Below are 22,669 nucleotides of genomic sequence, written 5' to 3'. Positions count from 1 at the left end.
TTTTGTACAGGCAAGTCCACATATGATTGAAATTGCTGTGGATTTTATCTGGAGATAAAAATCAGCAGGGGGTGACAGTACCAGCCTAATTCATTTTTCATGTCATTTCACAAATCCAAATGATGCTGGCTGTATCCACGCAGAAGCATGTATTGCGGACTGTCAAAGCAGATTATGTTGCTTTCAATGCAGAATGGGCAAAATCTATGATGTATCTCAACACATGCAATTCTCAAACACACTGAGCCGCAACCACTAAATCTGCCTTTGGAGTTAAGAGTTGGAAAAAAATATAGATAAGATAAGATAAAACAGCAGCTCTCTATAAATAAAGCATCCACAACCCCTCAATTTCCCATGGAAGCCCCCAACTCAGTAGGTCGCTTAAGAGACAGTAACTAAACAGCAAGCAAACCGGTGTGGCTAAGGAATTTTTAATGCATGGATAACATTTGCTCTGATTTTCTTTGTAATAGTGTTCTGCAGGGAAGGAAGCCACGGTTCCCTTATGGGAGAATGACCTAGGTGGGAGCTTCCTCCTCAGCAGGCTTGTCAAACTAGGACTGATAAAGACGATAAAAACAAATATTTGGACCAGGTGACAGGGCGTGGGTAGCATATAGAACCATAAACGTAGACTCTAATATTATGGATATTCCCAACTGCAGAACAAAAAGAGACCTGCTAATATGCAAAGGGGTTTACAATCAATGAAACACACATTTACGAACAATCCACTTGTTAGGCTGGGTTCACAGAAATGCTATGAATTAGGAACAGAAAATGGAATTCTATGCCAAGGACGGATCTGTCACATGATGAAAAACACTGACTTACTATGGCATTTAAGCAGGTTTCCATCATTTTACCGGAAAAAAAAATGTTTATATATATATATATATATATATATATATATACACACACACACACAAACATGCTGCACTAATAGTTCCAGTAAAGCGACAGAAATTGCAGCAAAGCCTCCGTAACGTCAATGTGAACCAAGCCTAAGCTGTTGTTCTAGATTAAAGGGCAACAGTGAAACAACTTTATTACTGCAGCAGAGGAAAAAGCTCCCACATGTTCTATTAAAGTGTACATGACCAGCAGCAAGAAAAAGCAATAAATACCTGCACTGCTCACAGACACAAATGGATACAGAGCAATCCAGGTCGTTATTCCATACACAAAGCATCACAGGCACCAGACACACAAGCATTGCTTCCACACAAAACAAATTTACATCACATGCACTGAAAGATATATGGCTGCAGACATGCCATGTACCAACTCCTAACAACATACCCAGCCTACATGCACAGCGATAATAAACATTCATACTCACACCTAATGTACATATAACAAGAAACAATGCCATTCAGCTTCACACACACCGCTGGTTGCGCATGGATAAGCACACTGTTTGCAATGGACATTTAGTGTCTGTTGCTTTGGGTGTCACTTGCTGGCAAACAGAGCTCCCACAGTCATAAGAGCCCCAAGAGCCACTGCCCCAGTCAGTACAGTCTTCAATGAAGCCCAGTTTCCTTCGCGTTGCCGTCGTGCTTCTTCTATAGCCCCATCTCCATAGAGAGCCAGGAACCCATTCTAAGGAAGAAATGGAAGCAAATATAGTCATCATTAGTACAAGTGGTACAGAACGTAAGGGAAATGAGCATGAGATGTACTAAAGACCTATACAAGGTGTTCATGTTGTAAAAGCAAGACTCACCCATCCGCCATTGCTCAGCATCCAGTCCCTCAAATTAGTCTCAATGTAGGTCACCATCCAGTCTTGAATCCGTGGCAGAAGAGGGGCCATCTCCTTGTTGACACTCTCTGCACATAGTGCAGCACCAAAGACAAAAAATGCTACTACACGACCCCAATTCACCCCACCTTGGAAAAGACCACTTGCCACTTCCGCGAAATGTGTATATGCTGTGCCAGGGGTCACGTGTATCTGTGCAGAGATTTCACTGAAAGCCTGCCGGAAACGTTCCTCAAATTCATCCCCAGCAGCCCTCATGGCTGTATGTAGAGGACAGGATGCAGGTTGGTTTGGTTCTGGTACTAGACTTCGCTGGCACAATTTGTACCGTACAAAGTCTTCCACCAGGGGGCGGGTTCTTGGGTCCGACTGCGCCATCCAGGCTTTCTGAAAGATAAATACATGTACATCCTGGAATTAAAAAAAATTATATGGCAGCAACATGGCGACTGCAGGTATTATAGGGGATTTCCAGAACAACATTACTTCCTCACTTTAATTATCTGCTGGGGAGGCTTTTAGACTTCTTCATGGATAGCATTCTCAGCAGGGCTGCTTGATAAAGAGTTTGTCAGCAGATTGTGCACTACTGAGCCAAAAGAAATGATGGTGAAGACCACCTAAAGACTGGGATTGGTGGGGGATTTAAGAGATATTCACAGAATGGTAAATTATCCCCTATCCATAGCATTTCCTAGAAAGAGGGGAGAGCTCTGTCTTAAATGTAGCTATGAACACATGCTTGACTTCAGCTACATTCATACAGCCCGGTACTGTGCTCGGCTATTTTAACCAATCTGCAAAGACAAACCGATATGGAATTTAGATTGTGAGCTCCAATGGGGACAGTGCTGTGGAATAGGTGCTGTATATGTAAACTAAATCCCATAGACAATGAATGCAGCACTGGTCAATATCCTGACACAAAAAGAAAGCTGCCCCCTCCCCTGTCCTCTGTACGTTTGTGACACGCTTGAAGGGGCTGTTGGTTTTGCTTAGTGCAATTACTAAACCAGCCCCCTTCTCCACCATGGATGATGCACAGCCACACAGTCAGCCCTTCCTTACACATCACTAGGCATTTGCAGACAGAGGGGGCGAGCGAGCGTGCCAAAACAAATCCAAAAGTGCAGCAAGACTGTCAGAGGAATTGGGAGATCAGGGCTGATATCAGCAAGGCACATACATTGCAGGAGTCAGGTAACCACACTTTATACCCTCTTTAACTAGGCACCGAAAATATAGTACACATTCACACTAAGCAATGTTTCTATATGTTTTCACTCTCTCCCCTACAGTCCTCCACTTTCTACTAACCCCCCCTAATACCTACACCTAGTAATGAACTGTGCTCCTCAGAATTGTTCTTTAATATTCAATCCTGTGTTTCCAAACACAGACAGCCACCTCATGATTTCTCCTGCTCCCACCTACTACAACTTTCTCTTCTCCTCCTAACTGCTGGCGATATCTCTCCAAATCCTGGCCCTCCTCACATCCCCACAGTCACTTTTACCTCTTATCCACGACCTACCACAAATTTCCATAACCTCTCTAACCTTATACCCATCCGCCCAGCCCCCGCTTCCCCAATCCCACTAACAGGAGCTCTCTGGAACGCTTGCTCTGTCTGCAACCAACAAACTTTCCTACATCCATGATCTTTTCATTACTAACAAACTCTCCTTCCTCGGCATCACAGAAACCTGGCTCACCCCCCCCGACACAGCTTCTCCAGCTGCATTTTCCTATGGTGGATCCTATCTTTCCCACACACCCTGCTTCAGGGGCAAGCATGGCGGAGGAGTTGGTGTCCTCCTGTCACATAACTGCTCCGTCTTCCCAATTCCACTTTCTCCTCTTTCGAGGCACACTGTTTATGCATCTACCCCCCTCCCCCCAGGGCCAGCCACCACTTTACCACCTGGCTGCTTCCTTTTCTTTTTCCGCTGACATCCCCACTATCATCATGGACGACTTCAACATCCCCATTGACACTTCCCACTTATCTGTCTCTAAGCTTCTATCCCTCACTTCCTCCTTCAGCCTTGCTCAATGGTCTTCCACAGCCAACCCACTCACATTCTCTTCCCTCTCCTCCCCAGGTGCACAATCCCCACTCCACAAACTAGCATACCCTCGCAGAAATCTCAAACACCTCGACCTACACTCACTCTCTGAATCCCTTCTCCCTCTCACAGGCATAAGTTCCTTACATGATATAGATGTTGCTGCCGCTTTATATAACACCACAACAGCCGCAGCCCTCAATTCGGTCGCCCCCCCTCACACATTCCAAAGCTCGCACAATCAACAGGCAACCCTGGCACACCAGGCTGACTAAAGAACTGAGACGGACCTCCAGGGTTGCTGAGCGGAGATGGAAAAGATCCCACTTCATTGCATTCAAACAGTCCCTCACTACTTTCAAGTCCACACTTACTGCAGCAAAACAAACCTACTTCTCTTCTCCTCCCTGTCTCACAACCCTAAACAGCTATTCAAAACTTTCAATTCTCTCCTCTGTCCCCCAGCGCCTTCTCCCTCTCCTCTCAGCGGAGGACTTTGCCTCATTCTTCAAGCATAAGATTGATACCATCAGACAAAGCTTTTGCCTAAAGTCCCCACAGCCCCTTCTCATATCTATTCAGTTCTCCTCTTCCATAACCAGCATCTCCGCCATTACGGAAGATCAACTTTCCTCCTTACTCTCCAAGTCACACCTCACCACCTGTGAACTTGACCCTATCCTGTCCCACCTCACCCCTAACCTTACTACAGTCTTCATCCTGTCACTAACAACTGGTGTCTTCCCCTCATGCTTCAAACATGCCTTGATCACACCCATCCTCAAAAAATACCCCCCTTGACCCATCCTCTCTGACTAGCTATCATCCCATATCACTTCTCCCCTATGCCTCAAAACTACTTGAACAACACGTCCATTTTGAACTGTCCTCCCACCTCTCCTCCTGCTCCCTCTTTAACCGCCTACAATCTGGTTTCCGACCGCACCATTCTACTGAAACTCCCCTGACTAAAGTCACCAACAACCTACTAACCGCCAAATCCAAGCGACACTATTCTGTAATCCTCCTCCTGGACCTGTCATCTGCCTTTCGACACCGTGGACTATTCCTTCTTATTACAGATTCTCTCATCTCTTGGCATCAAAGACTTGGTCCTATCTTGGATCTCCTCATACTTAACAGACAGGACCTTCAGTGTTTCTCACACACACACCAGTTCCTCATCTCACCCCCTAACTGTCGGTGTCCCCCAAGGTTCAGTCCTAGGACGCCTGCTCTTCTCAATCTACACCCACAGCCTGGGACAGCTCATAGAGTCCCACGGCTTTCAGTATCACCTCTTTGTTGATGACACACAGATCTACCTCTCTGGACCTTATATCACCTCCTTACTAACCAAAATCCCACAATGTCTGTCTGCTATCTCATCCTTCTTCTCTGCTAGATTTCTAAAACTGAACATGAATAAAACTGAATTCATCATCTCCCCCCCCCCCCCACCCCCCATCTGACCTATCCATCAAGATCAATGGCTGTCCACTCTCCCCAGTCCCACAAGCTCGCTGCCTCGGGGTAATCCTGGACTCTAACCCCTCCTTAAAACCACATATCGCCTACCGTGGAAACTTTCCAAAGGAACCTGAAGACCCACCTCTTCCGACAGGCCTACAAACTGCAGTAACCCTCGCTGCACCACATGGCTGCACGACCAGCTCTACCCTCACCTACTGTATCCTCACCTATCCCTTGTAGACTGTGAACCCTCACGGGCAGGGTCCTCGCTCCTCTTGTACCAGTTTGCCGTTGCGTTTTTGCTTTGTATACCCCCTTTTCACATGAAAGCGCCATGGAATAAATGGCGCTACAATATCAGCTCTACATCTTTATCTCTGGACAACCCCTTTAATTCTAACAGCTCTGTTACAGTAGAAGCCGGGCAGCCTTGGAGAAATACAGGATTTGCGCTCTGGCCACCACACTCATTAAAAGGATTTTGTGGGAATGGACTCTGAGGGCTCAGTCTGCACTGGTGGCTATGGGGCCAGATGTGCAGCACCTCGGGGGTCTCGCCACTCAGTGGATGAGATGTGTAGCCCCCTGCCATCGCTGCTGTGCTGGGGAGCAGAGGTAGCACTGAGCAAGCAGCAGCCCTGCTCCCTCCTCTATAGATGTGGTGACAGAACCCCCACCCCTGCAACTCAGTCAGTGTAGCCCTGTGTGTAGGAGCGGTGGCGGCCTCTCACCAGTCATGTGCTGCTGGGGGACCCCCCGTAGCCTTCTGCAGCCACTCTCATGCTGCTCTCTACCACCTCGGTCCGTTCCTCTCCCCTTTTCGGTTTCAGACGAATCCACTTCCGGTCCTGTCATGGCGACGCCCGATGACGTCCGCACAGTTTCTGTAGTCGCCTTCTGATTGGACGGAGCAGCTCGGCGCACGCGAGAAGAAAATGCCGCCATACCGTAATGTGTGGATTAGGTGGGCGGCATGCACCTATAGCTTACGTCCAGTTGTCAGCCGCCTCACCTTACAGTACCGAACACTCACGGCACCGGTCAGCACAAGTTCTGTTGCAGTATCGTGTGCGTCCACCGCCAGAGCGGCCGTGCATGTCTCCGCACTAAGCTCCGGCCATGCGGCGCTGCATGTGCTCCTCTGCCGGCTGCTCCTGAGTGCAGCGTTCTGTCCCGGGCAGTGTAGAGTGGCGTTCTCCTCACATGCAGTGACATTAGCGGCTCCTGGGCCCAGCACGCCGGTTACCGCCACTCTTGTCTCCGGTTTCCTCATGTCTGTTCCTACACAGATCACCTTGCGTTGGGCTCCGCCCTGCAGCTCCCCTCCAATCTGCTGTGCGGACAGGAGATGGGGTGGGCACGGGCTGGAGCGGCGGCGGCCGCCCTACACTGAGCAATACGGTAATGGTCCAGATGACTGCAGGATGCTGGGATGCGGGAGGCTTTGATGAAGCACAGCAGTGCTGCAGAGGACACGAGCTGAGAGGTGTGAGCTGGGCAGCAGAGGGCTGAGAAGTGTGAGCTGGGCAGCAGAGGGCTGAGAAGTGTGAGCTGGGCAGCAGAGGGCTGAGAAGTGTGAGCTGGGCAGCAGAGGGCTGAGAAGTGTGAGCTGGGCAGCAGAGGGCTGACAGGTGTGAGCTGGGCAGCAGGGGGCTGAGAGGTGTGAGCTGGGCAGCAGAGAGCTGAGAAGTGTGAGCTGGGCAGCAGAGGGCTGAGAAGTGTGAGCTGGGCAGCAGAGGGCTGAGAAGTGTGAGCTGGGCAGCAGAGGGCTGAGAAGTGTGAGCTGGGCAGCAGAGGGCTGAGAAGTGTGAGCTGGGCAGCAGGGGGCTGAGAGGTGTGAGCTGGGCAGCAGGGGGCTGAGAGGTGTGAGCTGGGCAGCAGAGGGCTGACAGGTGTGAGCTGGGCAGCAGGGGGCTGAGAGGTGTGAGCTGGGCAGCAAAGGGCTGAGAGGTGTGAACTGGGCAGCAGAGGGCTGAGAAGTGTGAGCTGGGCAGCAGAGGGCTGAGAGGCGTGAGTGGAGCAGCAGAGGGCTGAGAGGTGTGAACTGGGCAGCAGAGGGCTGAGAGATGTGAGCTGGGCAGCAAAGGGCTGAGCACTGGTCAGCTGTGAGCTGGGCAGCAGAAAGCTGAGAGGTGTGAGCTGGGCAGCAGAAGGCTGAGAGGTGTGAGCTGGGCAGCAGAAGGCTGAGAGGTGTGAACTGGGCAGCAGAAGGCTGAGAGGTGTGAGCTGGACAGCAGAAGGCTGAGAGGTGTGAGCTGGGCAGCAGAAGGCTGAGAGGTGTGAGCTGAGCAGCAGAAGGCTGAGAGGTGTGAGCTGGGCAGCAGAGGGCTGAGCAACTGAGGTGTGATCTGGGCAGCAGAGGGTTGAGAGGTGTGAAATGGGCAGTTGAGAGGTGTGATCTGGGCAGCAGAGGGCTGAGGTGTGAGCTGGGCAGCTGAGTGGTGTAATCTGGGCAGCAGAGGGCTGAGTGGTGTAATCTGGGCAGAAGAGGGCTGAGGGGTGTGAGCTGAGCAGCTGAGAGGTGTAATCTGGGCAGCAGAGGGCTGAGTGGTGTGAGGAGGGCACTGGGAAGCTGCATGGAACAGACAATATAGCTTGTCACATAGAATGTCTCGTCCTTCTCGGCCTCCCTGCGGGGACATCCCCAGGAATCTAAGTTATATAGCCGGGTTGTATGAGCGAGCCTACTACCGCACAGCCAGACCCAGCTTAGAGGAGCATGATGAGGTAGAAGAAGGGCCATCCTGCCCTGGCCTTTCTTGTACAGTGAAAACCCAGACTGCCCCTCGCAGGTGGCGCTCAAGATCCGCACCAGCACTACGCGTGTCCCGGGTAGAGCGACACCGTAGTCCTGAAACTAGGAAGAGAGTGCGCTTTGCTGATGCATTGGGATTGGAGCTAGAGTCTGTCCGCCACTTCAGACGGGAGGACCTTCCTTGTATCCCTCAACATGTCACCTATCGACTGCAGAAAGAGCGGCTGGAACAACTTGGAGGCTCTTGCATTGCCAGGGAGGACGTGGTATGTGCTGATTTTTACCTTTTTTTTTCTTCACTACTTTTCCTTACAGCCGCAAAAATTTGACCGCTGTGAAAAAGAATATTGGATTGTTTGATTTTACAGAGAGGAAGAAGACTAGAACTCTATAGCGCCACCTGTTGGAAGCAGCGATCCTACAAGTCACTATCGACCTTTTAACAAATCTTGCAATATGACTTAGGATAAAAGCCAAGCCAGAATCTCAATTTGCAGACACGGTGTTTCAGGGTATTGCCCCTCATCATTGCAAAGCATGAGATCTGATTTGGCTGGGTGAGAGGCTAAGACTGGGATGTAAGAGTTCAAGTCATCTTTCTCTCTGAAGAGACAATTTGCATATTTAATTTCCCAGAGAAGCATGCAAAGCGTGGCATGGCAGACATGACTTGTCACTCTCCACAAGGAGAAACCTTACCCCTTAGAGCCCTGTGATTTTTACAGCAAATTCATGCAAAATATTTGGGTACCAAAATTAGTACCATCGTCCCATAGGAAGATCTTTCCTTTTTCTCACTGGCATAGCTTAAAGTAAACAGCTAACAATAATGATTGTGATGCCTGATTGCTGTGTACAACACCTGCGACCATCATAGGAAGGACCTGGATTGTCACTTTTGACCTCAAAGCAGCCAGTCGCATTGCAAGATTTCTCAGTGTGTGCGATGTAATGATACCACTCTGATCTTCTGGTCTATCCTCCTGCATGTGTCAGTGTGGGGAAAGGGGCAGTACAGCTGAGTATAGGTGTCAGGTGGCACAGTAACCTCTGCTGTACTTTCAATTACCCACACTGCCTGTCCTGAGAAGAGAGCTCATTGTCTCGGTATCACACTTAAATGGACTCTGTCACCAGGTAATCTGAAAGCAGCATCATGTAAGGTCAGACACCCTGATTCCAGCAAAGTGTAATTTACTGGTCTGCTTGGTGTTGTTTTGATAAAATCACTATTTTATCAACAGATTATCACTAGTAAAGACTAGTGAAGACTAGTAAACCTGCTGCCCTATAGTCCTCCATATTCATGAGCTTTGTATACTCCTGCCTCTCCACTGATTGGCAGCTTTCTGCCTATGCACAGTGTATACAGAAAGCTGCCAACCACTGGTGTGGGCGGGTTATACAGAGCTCAGCATTCAGAGAACTGGTAAGTCTACAGCAGATTAAACTGTGATTATATCAAAACTACAGCAAGCAGCTCATTGCTTATATGCATAGACACATCACTGGGATCTGGGTCTCTGTCCCTATATCATGCTGCTCTCAGTTGGATTATGAAAAACCTGGAGAGACTTTCCCTTTAAGACTGTTGTGCTCAACTTGCACACACTGCAGTGAGAGCAGAGCAGGGTGTCATTACATCTCACACAGGAGTAGTGCAGAACAGGCAGGCTGTTCCTGTGTGAGCCCTGATCTCACTGTAGAGTGATTACAAGTTGCTTGAGCATGGCAGACATAAATGAGATTACTGACACACTCGGTAATCAGGAGAGCTGTTTGAAAGGTTTGTAACGTGACACAGTTAAACTCAGCTGCACTGCCACTCCCTCCCACACTGACAGGAGAAATTCACCGCACACTCTTGTGATGCAAAGTAGTTTTATTATCCGTGAAAGCAGACATAAGCGAAAAGGCAAAAGGTGCTGGGAGATATGCGACAAAGTTACATAGGATGCTTCAACTCCTCCAGGGTCTTTATCACAATATCGCTGTAAAGGAAAGAGACAAGAAGTGAGAGTCGTGCAATATAAGACATAAAGCTACAATATATAGTCAATGTCCTAGTTAATATGTACAAGCTACATGTCCACCGGACCAAGGTGCGTCGAAAGTGACACGCATCACCGAAGTAATAAAGCCTGTTAGTGGCCACGACTATGACAGGTGCGATTGAACCCCTAGGCGGAGTGTGTACAGGTTCAGATTCAATACTATGTTTAGTGCCAACTTGAAGACGTGGGCATATACACTTACTGAAGAGAGAGAACTAGTGGAACACTGGAGCAGAAAGTATGAGTAGACCTGGGAGGACTGTAGGAATTCAGTAGTAAAAAATGTCGCAGTTACATGTCATTGATGACACACCTATGAGGTAGTGTGGAGGACAAAAAGGGGCAAGATCAGCTTGTCTGTAGGGATCAGGAGAGAGGAAAAATATTTTTATTAAGTTAGCCAATCAGTTTCCCTAAGGAACCCTAAGGAGCTAAGGTTTGAAGGGTGCGTATCCAATAAGCTTTCCTTTTTTTTTAAGAAACTGGATGTGGTTATCGCCTCTTCTCGGTCTCGGGACCTGTTCAGTAACTTGAAAACGTAATTGTGATACAGAGTGTCTGGCATATGTGAAATGATCTGGTAGTGGTAGCCATGTTTTGCCGCAACGAATAGTGGACTTGTGGCTTGCAATGAGGTCCCAAACGTGTTGTGTGATCTCACCGACATATAGGAGGCCACAGGGGCATTTGATGACATAAATGACAAAGTTGGAATTGCACGTAAAGTATCCCTGTATGGGGTATGATTTGCCTGTCCTGGGGTGTGTAATATTCTCAGATTTGGTGATGTTAGAGCTGCTGCACAGTTAAGACAAGGGAATGTGCTGTGTCTGCAGGAACTGAGAAAGCGATGGGTAGGTAGTTTTTGTATACTGCCTATGTCGCCTCTTACTAGTTGTTCCCTGATGTTGCAGGGTATTTTGGTGCACATCAGGGCTGGTGCTTTGACGGCCTTGATGTTAGGATAGGCTCTTGTTAGAAGTGGCCAGTGTCTCTGGATGATAGTGGGAATCTTGGGCATCAGGGGAAGAGCTGTTCTTGGGGTGATGAGCTGTGCTGGTTTGGTGCCAGATATAGCATTTACCTTGGTGGCCAAAAAGTTAAATTTTGGTCTCATCTCACCATAGCACCTCCCTCCATACATTTAAGGATCCCCCCATATGTCTTTTGGCAAACACAAAATGAGCCTTACAATTTTTGTGTGTAAGTATGGAGTGTATGGCTTATTGTGGTCGTATGGACAGATACTCCCGTCGCTACTTGGGAAGTCTGCAACTCCTTCAGGGTTATCTTTGGTCTCTGTGCTGCCTCTCTGATTAATGCCCTCCTTGCCCGGGCTTAGAGTTTTGGTGGGCTGCCCTCTCTTGGCAGGTTTGTTGTGGTACCTTGTTCTTTCCATTTGATGATAATGGATTTGATGCTGCTTCGGGGGATCATCAGAGATAGGGATATTTTTTTATAACCCAACCCTGAATTGTACTTCTCAACAACGTTGCCCCTGACTTGTTCGGAGATCTCCTTGGTCTTCATTGTGTTGTTTACTCAATGTTGCTGCAGCCTCTGTGGCCTTTTAGAAAAGGTGTGTATATACTGACAGACCATAAGACACTTAGATTGTACACATGTGGGCTTCCTTTTACTAAACATGTGACTTATGAATGTAATTGCTTGCACCAAAAATTTTAGGGGCTTCATAGCAAAAGGGGTGAATACATATGCACATGAGTATTTTTAGTTATTTGATCCCATAAATTAAATTTATGCCTATATTTTTTCTCACTTCACTTCACCAACTTAAGCTATTTAGTGCTGCTGCATCACACACAGTGGATTGCAAAAATATTTAAACACAGGTTGTAATGTAACAAAATAGGTAAAAAAGTCAAGGAGGGGGATACTTTCGCAACCACTGTAAAGTATTTTTGTGTGTGTGTGTTTTTATTACTGGGTTAGTAATGGAGGTGTCTGATAGACACCTCTCCATTACTAACACCAGGACTTGATGCCAGCTGTGTTTTTTGACAATTCACAGCTGGCATCAACCACAAGCTCCATTATAACGATTACCAGCGCACCAGGGCAATTGGGAAGAGCGAAGGTGAAGCAACAGAATTTGCTCATCTCATGTTATGCTCCACTTCTGGGGCGGCTGCGGGCTGATATTTTTAGGCTGGGAAGGGCCCAATAACCATAGACCTTCCAAGCCTGATAATATCAGCTGACAGCTGGCTGCTTTACATTTGCTGGTTACCAAAAATGGGGGGCCCAGGTCATTTTTTTCATTTATTTATTACATTTATTTTTCATCTATTAGATGTACAGTAAGCTACACACGCAAGGCATACATTACATATCTCATGATTATCTATCTAAAATATGAAAAGGGAGGCAGCACTCCAATATAGATGGAAAAAATATGGACTTTAACCACTTTCTGACATGGGCCATACCAATAAGTATCTGCACCCTGGGCCTATTGGGCCAGATAAGTATTAGTATGCCCTGGCGATCGCCGCCGGGTGTCAGCTGATTCTCACAGCTTACACCCGGTACTATGTGCTGGGAGCGGTGCCGCACCGCTCCCTGCACATTAACCCCCGAAATGCTGCGATCAAAGTTGATCGCAGCATTCCGGGAGCAAGGGGAGGTAAGCTCCACTTATTTACCTCCTCTCCAGCATTCCTCGCTGTCTCTGCCAGGTCCCGGTGGTTGTCATGGTGACGACATCTGGGTCACCAGACAGCAGGAAGTTACTTTGATCATGCGCAGTGCCTGATCAAAGTAACTTCTCCCTGTGCAGCGCTGATGACCTGGATAGAATAGAGATGCTGCTGCATTCCTGTGCTATACAGCCGATCAGACTGCAAAAAGTGAAAGTCCCATAGTGGGACAAAGTGTAAAAGTAAGAAAAAGTATCAGAAAGTGAAAAAAAATATTGTAAAAATATTGTTTTAAAAAATGCAAAAATAATCCAAAAAAATAAAAATATACTGTACCCATAAATAAATATTATGAAAAAATAATGAAATAAAAGTGTACATATTTGGTATCGCCGCGTCCGGAACGACCTGACCTATAAAACTGTCCCACTAGTTAACCCCGCTAGTGAACACGGTAAAAAAAAAAAAAAAAAAAAAATGATGCTTTATCATCATACCACCAAACAAAAAATGGAATAAAACGCGATAAAAAACACAAATGTAAATAAAAATTGTACCGCTTAAAACGTCACTTGTCCAGCAAAAAACAAGCCGCCATACAGCTCCATCAGCCGAAAAATAAAAAAGTTATAGCTCACAGAATAAAGCGATACAAAAAAGATTATTTTTTCTATAAAATAGTTTTTATTGTGTAAAAGCGCCAAAACATAAAAAAATATATATAAATGTGGAACCGCTGTAAACGTACTGACCCGAAGAATAAAGCTGCCTTATCAATTTTACCACACGCGGATCGCCATAAACAAAAGCCCCCCCAAAAATTCCTGGATTGTTGGCCTTTGTTTATTCTGCCTCTCCAAAATCAGAATAGAAAGCGATTAAAAAATGTCACTTGCCCGCAAATGGTACCAATACAAAACGTCAACTTGTCCAGCAAAAAAAAAGTCGTCAAATGACTCTGTCTGCCGAAATATGGAAAAATTATAGCTCTCAAAACATGACGATGCAAAAACTGGTCTTTGCAATAAAAAGGTTTTTTTAGTGTGTGACAGCTGTCAATAATAAAAACCCGATATGAATCTGGTATCGCTGTAATCGCACCGACCAAAAGAATAAAGTCGTCTAATCACTTATACCTCACGAGGAACGGCATAAAAAATAAACTCTAGTGTTAGGGTTGTGGTAGGGTTGGGGTTAGGATTGTGTTGGGATTTTTTCAAAAGTAATGAAAAAAAAATGATGACGATATGGCGACTAGTGTTGAGCGCAAGTGCTCGCCACTTGAGTTTGCATTGGGTACTCGGGTATGCACCGAGTATCGCGGGTGCTCGAGTGACATGCTCAAGTTTCCACCCCATATGTTTCGCAGCTGTTATACAGCCAAAAAAACCTTGCGGGGATTGCATGCCATGCTCGAGCGATCCCCGCATGTTTTTTTTTGGGTGTCTAATAACCGTGAAACGTGCGGGGCAGGGACTCGGGCATCTGCGATACATGGTGCATAACCGAGTACCCTATGCAAACTCAAGTAGCGAGCACTTGCGCTCAAGACTAATGACAACTTATTCAATATGATAATCTAATGTTATCAAATTCTGTGTCGTACATCTGGGTTCAAAATGTTCATTATACCCCTTGATAAAATCCTTGAGTGGTCTAGTTTCCAAAATGGGTTCACTTGTGGGGGGTTTCCACTGTTTTGGCGCATCAGGGGCTCTCCAAATGCGACATGGCGTCTGCTCTCGATTACAGCCAGTTTTGTGTTCAAAAGTGCTCCTTCCCTTCTGAACCCTGCCGAGTGCCCAAACAGTCCATTTTCGGCGTACTCAGGAGAAATTGCACAACAGTTTTAGAGGTCCATTTTCTCCTCTTACCCTTGTGAAAATAAAAAAGATAATTTTTGTGGAAAAAGTTAGAATTTTTTATTTTTACAACTCAATGTTATAAACGTCTGTGAAGCACCAGGGGGTTCAAGGTGCTCCCCACACAGCTAGATAAGTTCGCTGAGGGGTCTAGTTTCCAAAATGGGGTCACTTGTGGGGGGTTTCCACAGTTTAGGCACATCAGGGGCTCCCCGATCGCGACATAGCATCCGCAAATTACTCAAGCAAATCTTACATTCAAAAACTCAAATGGCGCTCCTTCCCTTCCGAATACTGCTGTGCGCCTAAACAGTAGCTTTCTCCCACATATGGGGTATCAGCGTGCTCAGGAGAAATTGTTCAACAAATTGCATGGTACAATTTCTCCTGTTACCCTTATGAAAATGCAAAATTGGGGGTTGAAAAACATTTTTGTGGGAAAAATGTTAAAATTTTATTTTTACGGCTCAATGTTATAAACTTCTGTGAAGCATCTGGGGGTTCAGGTTGCTCACCACACATCTATATAAGTTCCCTGAGGGATCTAGTTTCCAAAACGGTGTCACTTGTGGGGGGTTTCCACTGCTTAGGCACATCAGGGGCTCTCCAAACGCAACATGGCATCCGCTAATAATTCAAGCAAATTTTACATTTAAACAGTCAAATGGCGCTTCTTCCCTTACGAACCCTGTCGTGTGCCAAAACAATGGTTTTCCCCCACATATGGGGTATTGGCGTGCTCAGGAGAAATTGCACAACAAATTTTGGAGTCCATTTTTTCATGTTACCTTTGCGAAAATAAAAAAAATTGGGTCTAAACTTCTTGAATGTGGTTTTGAGCACCTTGAGGGGTGCAGGTTTTAGAATGGTGTCACTTTTGGGTATTTTCTGTCATAAAGACCCCTCAAGATCACTTCAAATGTGATGTGGTCCCGAAAAAATGGTTTTGTAAATTTTGTTGGAAAAATGAGAAATCGCTGATCAATTTTTAACCCTTATAACTTCCTAACAAAAAAAATTTTGGTTCCAAAATTGTGCTGATGTAAAGTAGACATGTGGGAAATGTTATTTATTAACTATTTTGTGTGACATATCTCTCTGATTAAAGGGCATGAAAATTTAAAGTTTGAAAATTGCTAAATTTTTAACATTTTCGCCAAATTTCCGATTTTTTCACAAATAAACGCAAGTGATATCAAATAAATTTTACTACTATCATGAAGTACAATATGTCACGAAAAAAAAATCTCAGAATCAGCGGGATCCGTTGAAGTGTTCCAGAGTAATTACCTCATAAAGTGACAGTGGTTAGAATTGTAAAATTTGACCTGGTCATTAACGTGCAAACCACCCTCGGGGATAAAGGGGTTAATTAACCCAGATGGCAACATTTCGGCTCACAGAACCTTTCTTCAAGCCATCTGGGCTAAATAAAGTCCATATTTTTTTGCATCTATACAGGAGTGCTGCCTCCCATTTCGTATATTTTCAACAACTGGACGGTTGTTTGGGGGCCTGGCACCTATTGTGAGTAATTGTTGTGCTGTTCCACCATCTTTTTCATCTATCTATCTATCTATCTATCTATCTATCTCTCCATCTATCTCTCCATCTATCTCTCTATCTATCTATCTATCTATCTCTGCACATCTTTAACACCTAAAAATCTGTCATTTCTTTTCTGCATTCTATTGCAGTACGTGGCACACGGATGACACAAATATGTTATCCATGTGCTCATGTGTGGTACGTATTGTTATCCAAACTGACAGAAAAAAACAAACATATCTACGTGTGGGTCACACGGACACGTAAGCAGCCCTATAGATTATAATGGGTGTGCGTGTGTACGTGTCTCCAGTACGTATGAAAACGGATGCCACGCTTACTGAAAACACGTACGTGTGAAGGGGGCCTTACAGAGATTGGTATGGTTCTTCCATTGAAAAAAAAATCTGTGTGCAGAAGCAAATAGTTAGATATGTTTTGAAGTTTTGTCCTGCTTTGTAAATGGGCATATACACCTCAGCCAAAAAAACACTAAATATACATGCACACCTAATTCAGCCGAGTGTGCATTTTCTTAGTATGGAGAAAGGTATAGGCTCTGGTGGCACCTAAGAAACAAAGGATAGAGCATGTTAAATAGCCATCAGCGTAGGGGGAAGAGTCAGAACTAACTATAAGCATTAGGTGCTCTGCCGGTCCCATCAAACTTGGTGAGTTTGGCTATTGGTCATCTAACAAGTATGGCTTTCTTAAGAGTTTGATTTTAAGTTCTGCAATAAGCTGTTTAGAGGTGCCAAGTAGTTTTGCACAACACCCTGAGAGGTTTGACTGGTTGCTGCCTACTCAATTGCCCTGCATCATGACCCCAGGAAGAATAACGCATTAGGCTTGTCTCACATTTTGTATGAGTTTTCCAACAGGGTATACATTGGGAGCATTTCCTGCCAGATATCTCTGAAAGAGGGCTTCATCAGATGACTCTATGAAGGCATGCAGTTGCATATGTCATCTATAGCCCCCCATTGTAAAAAAACTATACATTTGTAGGGAGGAGGGGGTTGCAATATGCCTCTGCATTTAATAATGTAATGTACAACACTATTCCATACTGTAAAAACAAGAATACTTTCCTAGGAGTATGGTGGGTAAGTTGGGTCCTGTAGACAGGTTTGATATATGCACCAGAAGCTTTCCTGAAGCATGAGCTGGACAGAGTACAAGAATGGAATAAGAACACAAGCTACAGAATTAAACCAGTGGTCGTCCTACTAATACACAGAACAAAGAATTTTGCTTGGCACTCTCAGCGTTCTGATTAGAGGTCATACATGGCTTTACACTTCACAGACTTAGTCTTTATGATTTTTTGCTTTAACCTATCCGTAGCACATGTGCATAAAAGTAGTAATAATATCACAAAGAAGCTGCACTCCCCAGCTGCAAAATGCATTTAACAGGCAAAACAGGCGCTTGTGGGATGTGAGCTCCTGCTTTGCCTCTTAAAAGTAATTTTAATGGAAGAAAATAAAAATAATGATTTTACAGAGGGTGAATGCCGCTTCTTTGTGGGTATTACTTTTGCTGTAATGCATATGTGCTGTCAATCTAATACTCAAACTTTTCTATCAATTGATTCTGCCAAAGTATGAAATAACATTTAATAGGGCGTGAAAGGTATTTGGATCCATTAGGGCTCATGCGCATGACATATTTTGGTTCTGAACAAGCTTTTAGTTGTAAAGCGATATAATATGTCATACATAGAAGTCTGTACTTCTCTAACAGGGTTTTTTTATTCTATTTTCTGTAGGATTCTGAATGGATCCCCCAGAATAAAAAGTGGCGGCTCCTTTGTGCAATATGCTTCTAGGGGAAAACCTCATATGCTGTGTGGTCTAGTAGCACGAATGCCTTAGGACTCTGTGTGTCATTATACTTTGGCTCCACTATTTTCATGGCGCCTGAAGATTCCAGCTGCTAGACCCCCACTGATTTGACTTTAATGTCTGAGTTGCTTTTTCTTAAATAACATTTTTATGTGTTTTTAAGGATAGGAACATAGTTATTAGTTAAAATACAAAAAAAAAGTTTATTATTTTTTTTTTTTTACCCATAAGTATGAAGTATGTGTTCTGTTCCTAGCTGTAATGGCTTCAGATCAAAGTTGGATGGCTCTTTAACAGTTCCAGGAATAGTATGTCAGTCATATGAGGTTAATAGCGTGCACTTTTATTACTGAGCTGGGACTTTCCTTTCTGGAAAATTTCCACGCAAACCACTTTTTAGTCCTCTGGATAGTTGCTGATGTGATCACCCATTAACCAATCCATATGGTTTTATTATTTATATTTTCCTTAATAAATTGCAGCTTTGAAACAATACAAATCAGAATTGTGCCCCGCAATCTGAAGGGGGTGGGGGTGGGTTGCTTTTATACCAGCTCACATAATTTTTGGTAAGTTCAATAAAGACCAGCACATTTAAGACTTTAATCTATGAATGTATTATTTTATATACACGACCAGCTGTTTTTCCATATTCTGGCTTGGAATGACACTTTTTAGATAAGCTTGACAGTTATTATTTTATGCTTTTAATACACATCAAAGTATTCCTAATTTCTAGATCTTGCTGTTTTTCAGAGTTGGTGCGAGGCTCGGCATGCTTTATCCCCATCATGGATAGTAGAGCGTGGAACGTTGGAGAAGCAAAGCTGGGAGCGAAGTGCATGGGATCAAGAGACATGGGATCAGCGCGTGTGTCTACAGAGCATGCGCTGTGAGAGCTGTTTTTTGTGGGGTTCAGTTAGAGTTCTGGATCTGGCTTATGAAAAAAGAGTCATTGTGCGATATTCTCTTAACAAATGGCTCTCTTACCAAGATACACATGCTTTATATGCTGCTCGTCTGTGCCATGGTGGACCTGGGCACCCTGGCACAGATCTTTTTACTTTTCGTCTTCCACTTCCACAACTGGACCAACCACAGTCTTCATCACTAGAGTTCGCTGTCCGCTATCAAGTAGGGGATCAGGAGTTCTGGGACAATAACAAAGGCAGAAATTACAGCCTTGTTCGACCTGAAACTGGGTCTTCACAAACTCAAGAATCTGAGAATGGATGGATACATTTCATATAAGAAAGAGCTAATATAGGGGTGTAACTCATAATAGTTGATCACACATTTATGTTCATTGATATAATACATCTGTGTTTCGCAGTCTAAATATGGACTACTAGTCACCGACCGGATGCGAGTCTCCCGTGGCCAGCCCAAGTGTCATGGTGTGTTCTCAGATGGTGGAACTGGACATAGAAATCTGATTTCTGTTGATAAAGAATATAAAAAAATGTGTATATTTCCTTAAACACAGCTGCCTAATATGTTGGGAGTAAACAGATAATGAATAAGGCATAATGCTTCCTTGCTCCTTCACGACCCCCTGCCTCACACATGAAGGTCAACCTTTAGTTATCCTCTGACACATCATTAAGCATTACAGAAGCCTTGCTTTCAGTTGGAGCGCCATCATCTTAGCTTGGAAATATGGAAATCTCTGCAAAGTGGCGGGGTTAATGGTGGGGGTCAAGGCTCACTCAGTTCCACAAGACTCAACATACATAAAGAGGAATCTTGTCTTAAAGGCCTTTTCTGGATTAATGCCACTGTAAAGCACAAGACGACTTATATTGAATTATTACGTTTTCCGTAGAATATGCTGCTTTCTAGAGAAAAAAAAGATAGCTGACTAAATTATTATGTGTTTTATTTGTGTGAAATAATAATATAAAGGCAGTATGCGTGTAATCATTGTTCACTACATGTGCAGATCACAGACTTAAAACTAATACCTCAGTACTTGACAATATAGTATATGTTCAATGTCGCAGTTGCCATAGATTTTAATACTGATATTCTGCGAGAAAGTGACACTCAGACCTGAGAGGGAGAGATTGAAAAGAATCTGGCTGATAAGAAAATATTAGTTTACATTTAGGGTAAAGACGTGAACTATTTGTATTCCGACTGTTTTGTGGTATTGTAACCTGTTTGGACTGTAGTTTAATTCGGTTATTTTTACATTTTCGTGGATGTGTGACCAAAATTTGCCTTACCGGTACCCTAAAAGGAGTAGTTTTATGAACCAAGACAAGTGCTGAAAATGACAAGGTTTTAAGCTAAAGAGAGTGCCCTGTTTCAATCCAGCAGGCTAATTAATCTACTTATTACTTTTCTCAAAGAACTGGTTCCTTTTGTAGAAAAAATTTGTCAATACCAAACTAGTGCTTGATTGTTTCCAAAAAAACAGGGCTGTTTCTTGTTTTGGCAAGTGTGCATTTGTTCTCAATGGGGAGAGGGCACAAAGCAGTTGCCAGACACCTCTGGCAATGACTCATCACTCTTGAGATCAAATGATCAAGAGGGGTAGATGGGCAGGAGTTGAAATTCAAGATGCCATAAAACCTGTTGTTGGGGGGGGAATCGGGACATCACCATTCACCTTCTCTAATCCTGCCAAAACAGTTTTATTTGGCCAACATCCATGTGCATGTACACCTTTACAGTTGGAGTCACCACATCTGCTTATGGGCAATGAGACTATTTTCTCTTAGTCTAATATGAATGTGCCTGCCCTGATGTGATTTCAGTTATCCAAGAAACTGAAATATGAACTATGAAATTTAGGGTATTAAGACTGAAAAGCTGCTAAGTATGTTCGGTGGTAGACCAAGTGCAGAGATCACTGCAATCTTTAGAATGAGGGAGTCACGGAAAAGGTGTCTGCACATGGGTGGTCACTCTCCATTATAGTCTATGAAATGCACAGCGAACTTGAGGAGTGGAAAATGTATATGAATTCTAGTCAAAGCTGAATTAAGTGTTTTCATGTAGGACAATTGTAAGCCTACTATTCTTATAATAGATAGACACTGACTGTTCAACCACTGCTAAAGTGCCTGCCACCTTTGTCTCTAACTACACTGTACCTTTGTGTTACTCATGGAAATACAAAGGCTTCTGTATATATACCGTTTACTTAGTCTCTCTGGAGCATCCGCCTTAGCAGCTCAGGAATTGCCATTAAAATAATGGTTGAACAGTTGACACAAATTACTTCTTTACGGTTCCTAAATGTAGATCACGTTGTCTTTGTTGAGGCTGCTCAATTTAATTACTGCTTTCTTTTATTTCTTGTGCAGTATATCAGAGGAGTGTGATCCATTATTACCAGAAAGTACATAGTTCAGTGGACTGTTTTGGATGAATAAATACATAAATTTGGCTACGATTGGTGATGTTCAATAAATAGAATAATTAATGAGACTGGTTCCATATATATTACATGGTATTCAGCTTGAAGACACTCTTGGGAGAATTATTAGAAATTGCTTTATGTAAAATTCTGTTCACATCTGCATTTTTGCTTTCACTTATAAGAGAATTCACAATGTGTCGACTCCATCATACAGTAGATCTGACACAATAGACCCTGATGACTTTTAGTGGAATTGGTTGGGTTTAGTCAAAATCTACCTACCTCATTTTGACAGCAAGAATAATGTGAGTGAATAGCCAGTAGAGGCTATGGGCATAGCCTAAATCAGCTGCACTCCAAAGACTTCATTCCAGCTTGATGCTAAGTACTGTATATGGTGCCACCAACGTAGCTTCTAGTAGTTGTATAATGAAGGTTCCAACAAACACCTAGTTTACACCCTTCTGATAGATGAAAATGGCAAAATCAGTTGGCTCACATCAAACAAGAGTGAAAATTGTAGGTGAAGGATCTACAGGAGGAAAATTCTTACTACTGGGGATGGATGGTAGGAACGGTTTAGACTGTCTATTAATAATGGTGTTGGGCGGACTTGAACTTCAGTCGCTGTTACTAGAGCTGATCACTGCTCGTAGCCTTTTTTTTAATCAGTCAACATGATCATTTTAGCAAATTGCTTGTGTATATAAAAAGAATACAGTAAAGCATGATAATCAAGTTAATGAGAGGATTATGTTATTAGAGAATTTTCTTAATTAGTTGTGATAACATTACTGTCAAGTTGTTGTGGAAGTATGGCTTATTATAGTAAGAGGTGACGATGTTCCTAAGTTAGAATATTTATAAGGTGAGGGCTGTGAAGACAAAAGAAAGAAAGCTAGTAAAGTAATGTAGAATTACCATTAGAGTACTTGTATGCACAAATTATTGTAAATCCAGTTCACACAGCATGGAGCTAAAAGAAGTGTTGTATTTTTGTAATATATAAGACCTATAGACTAACCTATCAGTGGAGCACAAGTAAGATTGAGACAGCATGGATTCTCAGGGAATCGTGTGGCTTTAGTTGCCTCGTAGGCTCCTTCTTAGACTACTCGGCACTCTATACTTTTTCTAGATGTGTGCATGATGTTTTGTCCTGTGATTTCTACAAGTGAAATGGTGTGTACTATAGAGAGGAAGATTATGTCTAGTATGTACAGTACAGACCAAAAGTTTGGACACACCTCATTTAAAGAT

At 44.1% G+C, this 22,669-nt stretch overlaps 2 protein-coding genes across 2 annotated transcripts in view; one reads left to right on the top strand and one right to left on the bottom strand.

Annotated features, from left to right (window-relative positions):
- The window catches only part of LOC141254974 (polyadenylate-binding protein 2), a 68,744-nt gene extending 62,420 nt beyond the window's left edge, over nt 1-6,324 (bottom strand). The window contains exons 1-3 of the mRNA XM_073671057.1: nt 6,045-6,324; nt 1,733-2,158; nt 419-1,608 (exon numbers count right to left, since the gene is read on the bottom strand). Coding sequence (XP_073527158.1) covers nt 1,459-1,608; nt 1,733-2,149 — 567 coding nt within the window. The 5' untranslated portion in view covers nt 2,150-2,158; nt 6,045-6,324 and the 3' untranslated portion in view covers nt 419-1,458. Of the gene's footprint in view, nt 1,609-1,732; nt 2,159-6,044 lie in introns of the transcript that reaches the window.
- Nucleotides 6,325-6,330: 6 nt separating this feature from the next.
- PPP1R3E (protein phosphatase 1 regulatory subunit 3E) lies at nt 6,331-21,851 on the top strand. The gene is made up of 2 exons (XM_073671055.1): nt 6,331-8,334; nt 18,796-21,851. Exons 1-2 carry the CDS (start codon nt 7,921-7,923, stop codon nt 19,288-19,290), a joined length of 909 nt encoding a protein of 302 aa, XP_073527156.1. The 5' UTR covers nt 6,331-7,920; the 3' UTR covers nt 19,291-21,851.
- The last annotated feature ends 818 nt before the right edge of the window (nt 21,852-22,669 follow it).

The sequence above is a fragment of the Phyllobates terribilis genome, unplaced genomic scaffold, assembly GCF_046119375.1.
Source record: "Phyllobates terribilis strain yellow unplaced genomic scaffold, ASM4611937v1 Scaffold_1__5_contigs__length_1240528914, whole genome shotgun sequence".
NCBI lineage: Eukaryota > Metazoa > Chordata > Amphibia > Anura > Dendrobatidae > Phyllobates > Phyllobates terribilis.
The sequence above is the reverse complement of the archived record's forward strand: the minus strand, read 5'-3'. Positions and strand labels throughout refer to the sequence as shown.